The sequence below is a fragment of the Polyodon spathula genome, chromosome 46, assembly GCF_017654505.1.
Source record: "Polyodon spathula isolate WHYD16114869_AA chromosome 46, ASM1765450v1, whole genome shotgun sequence".
Classification (NCBI taxonomy): domain Eukaryota; kingdom Metazoa; phylum Chordata; class Actinopteri; order Acipenseriformes; family Polyodontidae; genus Polyodon; species Polyodon spathula.
Genome location: NC_054579.1, coordinates 665838 through 675837, shown reverse-complemented (window position 1 = coordinate 675837; position 10000 = coordinate 665838). Strand labels below are relative to the sequence as shown.

The following is a 10000-nucleotide window of genomic DNA, read 5'->3' as shown; positions in this document are numbered from 1 at the left end:
TGTGTGTGTGTCTCTGTCTGTCTGTCTGTGTGTGACTGTCTGTCTGTGTGTCTGTCTGTCTGTGTGTGACTCTGTCTGTCTGCGTGACTGTCTGTCTGTCTATGTGTCTCCTCTCTCTGTCTGTGTCTATCTGTGTGTGTCTCCTCTCTCTCTCTCTGTGTGTGTGTGTGACTGTCACTCGCTCACTGTGTCTCTGACCAGTCTATCTGTGTGTGTCTCTATCTCTCTGTCTGTCTGTCTTGCTTTCTTTCTCTGTCGCCTTCGCGTTGTCTGCATCTCTCTCTCTGTATGTCTCCTCCCTGCCTGTGTGTGTCTCTCTCTGTCTGTATGTGTCCTCGCTCTCTCTCTCTCTCTGTTTGTGTGCGTCTCAAATTCAAAAGAGGTTTCATTGGTGTGACAAAATGAATTCAGTTTTGCCAAAGCATTTAAACAACTCTCTCCTCTCCTCCTCCCTCTCTCCCCCCCCCCCCCCCCCCTCTCCCCCCCCCCCCCCCCTCCCCCCCCCCCCCTCCCTCCCCTCTCTCTCTCTCTCTCTCTCTCCAGTGGAATGCAGTTGCCCTGTGGGCATGGGACATTGTGGTTGATAACTGTGCGATCTGCAGAAACCACATCATGGACCTGTGTGAGTATCATTGCTGATACAGAATCACTTCTGTGAGATCGCTTACAATCAGACTCCCACTGCACAGCAGTGTGATCCAGTCCAGGTTTCACTGCTACCAGCTTGATCAGCCCCCAGTGTGTCTAGCTAACAAGCCCAGGGGTGTCTGATTATTAAACTCCTAGTGAAAGCAGGACTGGATCACACTGCAGCGGGAGTCTGATTATTAAACTCCGGGTGTCTGATTATTAAACTCCTAGTGAAAGCAGGACTGGATCACACTGCTGTGCAGCGGGAGTCTCATTCCCAGCCCCGTCACATTCCTCCCTCTCTCTGTGTTGAAGCGCTTCTCCCGTTCTCATGAGACTCGCTGTCAACATGATTCAGCTCCAGTTCTTGAAGATCAGATTCTGGGGGTCTGTCTGTCTGTCTGCACCTCCGTCCGTCTGTCTGCGTGTCACATAATTGCATCTCTCTGTGTTGAAGCTCTTCTCTCGTTCTCATGAAACTCTGTGAATCTGATCCCGCACTGTTCTGCTGATCTGCGTCTCGCTCCTCCCCTCCTCTGTTCTCTCTCCTCCTCTCTCGCTCCTCCTCTCTTTCCTCTGTCCTCTCCCCCTCTCTCCCTCTCTCTCCTCTCCTCACGCTGAGAGCTCTGGTTGCGAACGTGTAGCCGTGGTGATGGGTGGGGTGTGTGTGATGTCGCTGACTTTCTCTCTCTCTCTCTCCTCTTTTCTCCAGGCATCGAATGTCAAGCTAATCAAGCTTCAGCCACCTCTGAGGAATGCACTGTTGCTTGGGGCGTCTGCAATGTGAGTTCCACAGCCAGCTTCGTTCCAAGGGTGATCAAACGACTCCAGGGGTCGGAGAGCTCTAGAGCAGCACACAGCAGCGATTTTTAGTTTCCTGTAATTTTTAAACTTCCTGTAGGTTGATGTGCTACAGGACCTGGGAACGAGACTCCCGCTGCGCAGCGGTGTGATCCAGTCCTGCTTTCACTAGGAGTTTAATAATCAGACTCCCGCTGCACAGCAGTGTGATCCAGTCCTGCTTTCACTAGGAGTTTAATAATCAGACTCCCGCTGCACAGCAGTGTGATCCAGTCCTGCTTTCACTAGGAGTTTAATAATCAGACTCCCGCTGCACAGCAGTGTGATCCAGTCCTGCTTTCACTAGGAGTTTAATAATCAGACTCCCGCTGCACAGCAGTGTGATCCAGTCCTGCTTTCACTAGGAGTTTAATAATCAGACTCCCGCTGCACAGCGGTGTGATCCAGTCCTGCTTTCACTAGGAGTTTAATAATCAGACTCCCGCTGCACAGCAGTGTGATCCAGTCCTGCTTTCACTAGGAGTTTAATAATCAGACTCCCGCTGCACAGCGGTGTGATCCAGTCCTGCTTTCACTAGGAGTTTAATAATCAGACTCCCGCTGCACAGCAGTGTGATCCAGTCCTGCTTTCACTAGGAGTTTAATAATCAGACTCCCGCTGCACAGCAGTGTGATCCAGTCCTGCTTTCACTAGGAGTTTAATAATCAGACTCCCGCTGCACAGTTTGTGATCCAGTCCTGCTTTCACTAGATGTTTAATAATCAGACTCCCGCTGCACAGCAGTGTGATCCAGTCCTGCTTTCACTAGGAGTTTAATAATCAGACTCCCGCTAGTGTGATCCAGTCCTGCTTTCACTAGGAGTTTAATAATCAGATGAAGGCGCTGCACAGCAGTGTGATCCAGTCCTGCTTTCACTAGGAGTTTAATAATCAGACTCCCGCTGCACAGCAGTGTGATCCAGTCCTGCTTTCACTAGGAGTTTAATAATCAGACTCCCGCTGCACAGCAGTGTGATCCAGTCCTGCTTTCACTAGGAGTTTAATAATGAGACACATTTGAAAATGATAAGCAACTAATTCAATAGACAAATGCTGGACTCAGTTTAGTTTCAATAACGCTGATGAAGGCACTAGAGCCCCAAACTAGAGCTGCTCTGCTGGACTCAGTTTAGTTTCAATAACGCTGATGAAGGCACTAGAGCTTCTCTGCTGGGCTGGGTTTTAGTTGGGTCTTGTCTCTTGAATTGAACTCACCTGGGTTGTTTCTCCTCCCTCAGCATGCTTTTCACTTCCACTGCATCTCTCGCTGGTTGAAGACCCGGCAGGTCTGCCCCCTGGACAACCGCGAGTGGGAGTTTCAGAAGTAAGTGCTGCTTCCATGGCCCTGACTTGTTTTGAGTTTATTCAGTGTTACGAAATCAACGTCCCCCCCGCGGCTGTTTGTCGTGCGTTTTCCGATAGGACTTGTATAAGAGACGCACTGACTTCTGTAAGAGACGCACTGACTTCTGCAAGAGACTCACTGACTTCTGCAAGAGACTCACTGACTTCTGTAAGAGACTCACTGACTTCTGTAAGAGACTCACTGACTTCTGTAAGAGACGCACTGACTTCTGTAAGAGACTCACTGACTTCTGTAAGAGACACACTGACTTGTATAAGACAGACTTCTATGACGCTGTGTCTTCTGTAAGACTGTTTTCTATAAGAGACTCCCAACACGTCTATATTTTTAATTGTGTCTTTGTGCACAAAACCAGTTTGTGTTTTTCTTTGTATTTTTTTTAGATGACTAGTCCTGCCCCCAGCATGTGGGCTGTTACCAGGGTGATTTCAAAGGGTTAATTTTGTCTTCTTTCCCCCCCACCCCCTAGGTATGGGCACTAGGGTTTATCTGCACCAGCCTCTGTGTTGGAGTTCGCATGAAAGCAGAGAGAAGACATTTTCTTCAATTTTTTTAGAATGATGTCAGTTGCATCAGCGTTTTGTGTTTAAATAAAGATTTCATGTTACGTTGAAGAAGGTCTGCAGCTTTTGTTACCCAGATAATTTGGGGCAGTATCAGGGTCTGATATCTACATGTATTATAGAGACATTTCAGAGGGCTGTATCTCATCAATATCAGGGTCTAGTGCTGTATATTATAAAGACATTTCAGAGGGCTGGATCTCATCAATATCAGGGTCTAGTGCTGTATATTATAAAGACATTTCAGAGGGCTGGATCTCATCAATATCAGGGTCTAGTGCTGTATATTATAAAGACATTTCAGAGGGCTGGATCTCATCAATATCAGGGTCTAGTGCTGTATATTATAAAGACATTTCAGAGGGCTGGATCTCATCAATATCAGGGTCTAGTGCTGTATATTATAAAGACATTTCAGAGGGCTGTGTCTCATCAATATCAGGGTCTAGCGCTGTATATTATAAAGACATTTCAGAGGGCTGTATCTCATCAATATCAGGGTCTAGTGCTGTGTATTATAAAGACATTTCAGAGGGCTGGGTCTCATCAATATCAGGGTCTAGTGCTGTATATTATAAAGACATTTCAGAGAGCTGGATCTCATCAATATCAGGGTCTAGTGCTGTATATTATAAAGACATTTCAGAGGGCTGGATCTCATCAATATCAGGGTCTAGTGCTGTATATTATAAAGACATTTCAGAGGGCTGTGTCTCATCAATATCAGGGTCTAGTGCTGTATATTATAAAGACATTTCAGAGGGCTGGTCTCATCAATATCAGGGTCTAGCGCTGTATATTATAAAGACATTTCAGAGGGCTGACATTTCAGAGGGCTGTGTCTCATCAATATCAGGGTCTAGTGCTGTATATTATAAAGACATTTCAGAGGGCTGTGTCTCATCAATATCAGGGTCTAGTGCTGTATATTATAAAGACATTTCAGAGGGCTGGATCTCATCAATATCAGGGTCTAGTGCTGTATATTATAAAGACATTTCAGAGGGCTGTGTCTCATCAATATCAGGGTCTAGTGCTGTATATTATAAAGACATTTCAGAGGGCTGGATCTCATCAATATCAGGGTCTAGTGCTGTATATTATAAAGACATTTCAGAGGGCTGGATCTCATCAATATCAGGGTCTAGTGCTGTGTATTATAAAGACATTTCAGAGGGCTGTGTCTCATCAATATCAGGGTCTAGCGCTGTATATTATAAAGACATTTCAGAGGGCTGGATCTCATCAATATCAGGGTCTAGTGCTGTATATTATAAAGACATTTCAGAGGGCTGTATCTCATCAATATCAGGGTCTAGTGCTGTATATTATAAAGACATTTCAGAGGGCTGTGTCTCATCAATATCAGGGTCTAGTATTGTATATTATAAAGACACTTTACATTTTTAATTGATCAAAGAAGTATTTTTTTTTATTTAAGTTCATAAACATTACAAAAAGAGAAGATCGAGACAGTTGCATATCAAACGAATGCATTCTCCTCGCTGAGACCTGTGTACTTCTCTCCGCCACCAGGGGGCAGCAGAGTAGTGCAGGTTAAGAATGGTACAAGGTAGAGATTTCTTACTGCTGTATTTCTCTCGGCCACCAGGGGGCAGGCCAATTACAGTACATGGCTGCTGTATTCAGGTCTATATATATTTCTTAGGACTGTATTTCTCTCGGGCAGCAGAGCGTCGCAGGACAGGTTAATAATGGCTCCACTCTGCTAAACCTTAACTTTAGACAAAGAGCTCTACTGAACTGAATCAAATCTATACAAAAAAGGAAGAATAGATTAGTCACCCTCAACCCCAACCCGCTCCCCAGATAAGGTTTGTGAAGTTGGGGGTACACCCCCCCTGCCAGCCCCGCCCAGGTCTCTAGGGGTGCGCGCCCCCGAATTTGGAAGACAGCTTGCCCATGAGATTCATGATTTTGGGGTTGCTCTGGTATTTGGAGATGTTGGCGGGGTTCTGAGCAACATCTTGGAACGCAGCCATGACATCAGGATCCTAGAGAGAGAGAGAGAGGAGAGATAGAGAGAGAGAGAGAGAGAGAGAGAGCGAATACAATATTAGTGCTTCACAAACTGATTATTCGGTTTTACTGGGTTGGAGCGCTCCACAGAAATCAGGAGGGGGGAGTTGCTGCCGTCGATCAGGGTCGAGCGAATTATGAAACGGGGGAGACAGAGAGAGGGGAGAGGACAGAGAAGGAGAAAGGAAGGAAAGAGAGCAGAGAGCTTAGAGGGGGGAGAGAAGAGAAAGGAGAGAGGACTGGGGGGAGGAGGGAGGGTCTGTCATACAAAAGGAGTGAAGAGAATGGAAAAGCACACACTCCAAGGTCACACAGCTTACCTTCATAGCCATGAGCACTTCCGGGTCGTTGAAGATCTCGTTGAGTCCTGGCATGTTGAACCCACCGGCACCAGCGCCACCCGGACCAGCACCGCCAGCGCCGAACCCAGGGAACCCAGCGCCACCCGGACCAGCAGCGCCGAACCCAGGGAATCCTACAGCACAGGGAGGAGCAAAACCACGGTCAGAAACACAGGCGTGCCCCTGATCCCTACAGCTCTTAAAAGCTGTGGCAAACAAACAACAGCAGCTTCGATGAGGGAGCCAGCGAGGTTCCTACCTGGGAATCCTCCGTGAGGACCGCCAGCCTCCGCGCGCTCGTCCTGCTCCTGTGGACAGACGCACAGACACGCCGCGGTCAAGCAGAGGACAAGCGCACCCCCTCTCTGTGTGCGAGGCCTGGCCTTCCTCTCCCCTCTGTGTCCCTTTCACTTCCTCTTAGCCAGGTCTCCCCCTCTCTCCCCCCCCCCCCAGAGAGAGGGGGAGAGGGCTCCCCCCCCTCCTCCCCTCTCTCTTATAAGGGAGTAGAGAAATATTCTTTCCCCCTCCCCTATCTTTCTCCCCCCTCTCCTCTCGAAAGAGGGAGTCTCCACGGATAACCCCCCTCCTCCCCAATAGGGAGGAGATAGTACACCCTCCTCTCTCCCCTCTCTCTCTGAAGGTAGTGTTGGGACCCTTTCTCCTCCCCTCTTTCCCCCTCTCCCTCCCCTCTCTCTCCTCCTCCCCTCTCTCTTTCTCTCTCCTCTTTTCTCCCCCCTCTCATTATAACCCTCTCTCCCTCTCTCTCCCTCCTCTCTCTTACTCGCTGTGCTCTCTCGTGCTCCTCCTTTGCTTTCTTCACTCTCTCTCTCCGGTCTCTGATCTCTTTCTCTTCTCTCTTCCTCTCATACTTTCGTCGGTGCTCGGCGATCTTCAGAGCCTGAAAAAACAATTAACAGAAAACACTAAACAAAACGTTTCCACTAGTAGTCTCTCTCAGTGTCTTCAGTGAATTGATTAGGGATCGGTTTGCCTGGATCAATTAGGGATGGGTTTCTCTGGATCGATTACCCGGGGCTGGACCTCCTTCAGCATGGCGCTCGCCTCTTCATCGTAGTCCAGTTTACAAGCCATCGCAAGATCTCTGCCAGCCTCCTCCCAGTGCCCCAGCAACCTGGAGAGAGAGAGAAGGAGGGGGGAGAGAGGAGGTGGAAAGAGAGAGAGGGAGGGAGGGAGAGAGAAACTCAGTAACTTGAGCTAAATAGACACACACAAAAACGCAGAGACACACGCACACACAGAGCTGTAAAAAGACCACAGCCGTGCTCACTGCAGTTACAGAACTACATCTCCCAGCAGCCCGCGGGTGAGCATGCTGGGAGCTGTAGTTCCGGCAGGGCTACCTGTGTGCTTTGCCTCTCCACTTGTAGGGCTGTGCCGAGTCTGGGTTGATGCTGATGGCTCGGTCACAATCTCTCACCGCAGCGTTCGGTTTCTGCATCCGAACAAACACACTGAGGAGAGAGAGAGAGAGACACAGAATTAAAACAAATGAGATAAAGTGAACATAATTTAGAAAGCAATTTATATAAAGTGAACCAACTTCAGAGAATTTAACATTGTATTTCGTTCCCAGTAGTCCTTATTTAGGGATGCACAGCATGCATTATTGCCGTGGGTGCACAGGCATGCTGGGAGCTGTAGTTCTGTACTGTAGTCAGTATTGGAGCACAAGACCACAGCATAAAGAACTACAGCTCCCAGCATGCCTCGCCACTGCCGCGGGTGCAGAGGCGTGCTGGGAGCCGTAGTTCCCTCTGCAGGGCGATGCTAACGCTTGCCGTGTGCTTACCTGGCTCTCTTGGCGTACAAAATAGCCAGACATGGGTTCAACTTGATGGCTTCTGTGAACAAGTCGAGGGCTTTCTGCAGGTCACCTTGTAGGGGAGAAAAAAAAAACACATCAAAAATGACAGGAAGAACGAGAGACTGACAGAAAGGAAACCGAGACAGACACCCCCAGATTCGGATCCGCTCAACAGCTAAAGAAGGTCCTGAACGAGTTTCATCTCAAATCGAACAAGCGCTTCTGAATCTGTCTGGGAAACTCAACAGAAGAGACTCACCTTCTCCCAGGGCGTTCATTGCCTCCATTTTCTTTTCATTAGCTTGATCCACCATTTCATCAGTAACCTAGGCAACAAGAGCACAGTCACGTCTCTAGCGGAGCTGAGGAGGGGCTGGGAGGGAAGCAGCGTGGCTCTAGCGGAGCTGAGGAGGGGCTGGGAGGGAAGCAGCGTGGCTCTAGCGGAGCTGAGGAGGGGCTGGGAGGGAAGCAGCGTGGCTCTAGCGGAGCTGAGGAGGGAAGCAGCGTGGCTCTAGTGGAGCTGAGGAGGGGCTGGGAGGGAAGCAGCGTGGCTCTAGCGGAGCTGAGGAGGGGCTGGGAGGGAAGCAGCGTGGCTCTAGCGGAGCTGAGGAGGGGCTGGGAGGGAAGCAGCGTGGCTCTAGCGGAGCTGAGGAGGTACTGGGAGGGAAGCAGCGTGGCTCTAGCAGTTAGGGCCTCACCTCTATATTTTCAAAGTCTCCCATCTCCTGAGGCTCATCGGTGTCGGGTGCGATTACTCCCTCGTTGTCGATCTCTAAGAGTTGGGAAGACAGAATAAAGAACAGAGTTCCGCTTCAATGAGGGCTGGGAATCAGACTCCTATTACACAGCAGCGTGATCCAGTCCAGGTTTGTCAGAGTTCAACTATTGTTATAGTAATTATATTAGGCTTTCAAGGAGGCTTGCTGGTCCCAGCGGTTAGAGAAAGGGGGGGGCCTGCATACCAGGAGGTTCAAATCCCGGCTGAGCCTCCACTGTGTGTGTGTGTGTGTGTGTGTGTGTGTGTGTGTGTGTATCTCTGTGTGTGTGTGTGTGTGTGTGTGTGTGTGTGTGTGTGTGTGTGTGTGTGTGTCTGAGCGAGTCACTTCACCTCCTTGTGCTCCGTCCTTCGGACGAGACGTCAAACAAACGAGGTCCTATTGGAAGAGACTCCGCAGCAGCAGCAGTTGTTGGTGAAGCAGAGTTCACCCCCCTAGTAATTACAATAATAATAATAATAATAATAATGCACAAGCCTGTTTTTGTGATTTTAATTCACTCTCACTCACCCAATTCACTCTCTTCGCTCTCAGATTCTGGTTCTGCCTCTGGTTTGGACTGTGGTTCCTGGTCGGGCTTCGCCTTCTAAGTCAGAACAAAGAGAAAAAAATATATATATTACCTGAACCAGCGCTGGGAATCAGACTCCTATTGCACAGCAGTGTGATCCAGTCCAGGTTTCACTGCTACCAGCTTGATCAGCCCCCAGTGTGTCTAGCTAACAAGCTCAGGTGTGTCTGATTATTAAACTCCTAGTGAAAGCAGGACTGGATCACACTGCTGTGCAGCGGGAGTCTGATTATTAAACTCCTAGTGAAAGCAGGACTGGATCACACTGCTGTGCAGCGGGAGTCTGATTATTAAACTCCTAGTGAAAGCAGGACTGGATCACACTGCTGTGCAGCGGGAGTTCCCAGCCCTGTAGATAGATTTTGGTTGAAGGAGGTTTGCAGCTGATTTTATAGTGGAGAGAGCTGCAGTGTATAAAATATTTAGATGAAAAATGTTAATTAAAAAATTTGCAAACAGAAAATTACAAGTTTGTTTGCCTTGACTTCCAGCAAGTCTGGAACCACGGATTCTAAAAATCGATGAGATACTAATCAAGTTAATAATAATAATAATAAGAAGAAGAATTTCTCTCACCTTTGGTGACTCATCACTACGGTTGATCAGAGGGACTCTGCCACCCAAACTGCGAGAAAAAAATTAAACCAAACTCCTGATCAATAATAATAATAATAATTAACTGATTCAGCTTCATAGAGTCCAGTGAAAGCTGCTGAATAATGTTCCCTTGTTATCATATTGAATTGCACCCCCTCTATATAGAATGAACTGATTCAGCTTCATAGAGTCCAGTGAAAGCTGCTGAATAATGTTCCCTTGTTAACATATTGAATTGCACCCCCTCTATATAGAATGAACTGATTCAGCTTCATAGAGTCCAGTGAAAGCTGCTGAATAATGTTCCCTTGTTATCATATTGAATTGCACCCCCTCTATATAGAATGAACTCCCTCAGCTTCATAGAGTCCAGTGAAAGCTGCTGAATAATGTTCCCTTGTTCTCATATTGAATTGCACCCCCTCTATATAGAATGAACTGATTCAGCTT

At 48.0% G+C, this 10000-nt stretch overlaps 3 protein-coding genes across 3 annotated transcripts in view; 2 read left to right on the top strand and 1 right to left on the bottom strand.

Annotated features, from left to right (window-relative positions):
- Positions 1–3451, top strand: part of rbx1 (ring-box 1, E3 ubiquitin protein ligase) — a 4507-nt gene extending 1056 nt beyond the window's left edge. Inside the window, exons 2-5 of the mRNA XM_041237940.1 lie at positions 544–622; positions 1343–1413; positions 2710–2795; positions 3307–3451. Coding sequence (XP_041093874.1) covers positions 544–622; positions 1343–1413; positions 2710–2795; positions 3307–3319 — 249 coding nt within the window. The 3' untranslated portion in view covers positions 3320–3451. The remainder of the gene's footprint in view (positions 1–543; positions 623–1342; positions 1414–2709; positions 2796–3306) is intronic.
- Positions 1–10000, top strand: part of LOC121306077 (histone acetyltransferase p300-like) — a 456244-nt gene that overhangs the window by 414953 nt on the left and 31291 nt on the right.
- Positions 4811–10000, bottom strand: part of st13 (ST13 Hsp70 interacting protein) — a 6821-nt gene continuing 1631 nt past the window's right edge. The window contains exons 3-13 of the mRNA XM_041237884.1: positions 9530–9578; positions 8893–8968; positions 8305–8378; positions 7866–7932; positions 7592–7676; positions 7143–7253; positions 6811–6913; positions 6563–6679; positions 6041–6089; positions 5761–5915; positions 4811–5415 (exon numbers count right to left, since the gene is read on the bottom strand). Coding sequence (XP_041093818.1) covers positions 5284–5415; positions 5761–5915; positions 6041–6089; positions 6563–6679; positions 6811–6913; positions 7143–7253; positions 7592–7676; positions 7866–7932; positions 8305–8378; positions 8893–8968; positions 9530–9578 — 1018 coding nt within the window. The 3' untranslated portion in view covers positions 4811–5283. The remainder of the gene's footprint in view (positions 5416–5760; positions 5916–6040; positions 6090–6562; positions 6680–6810; positions 6914–7142; positions 7254–7591; positions 7677–7865; positions 7933–8304; positions 8379–8892; positions 8969–9529; positions 9579–10000) is intronic.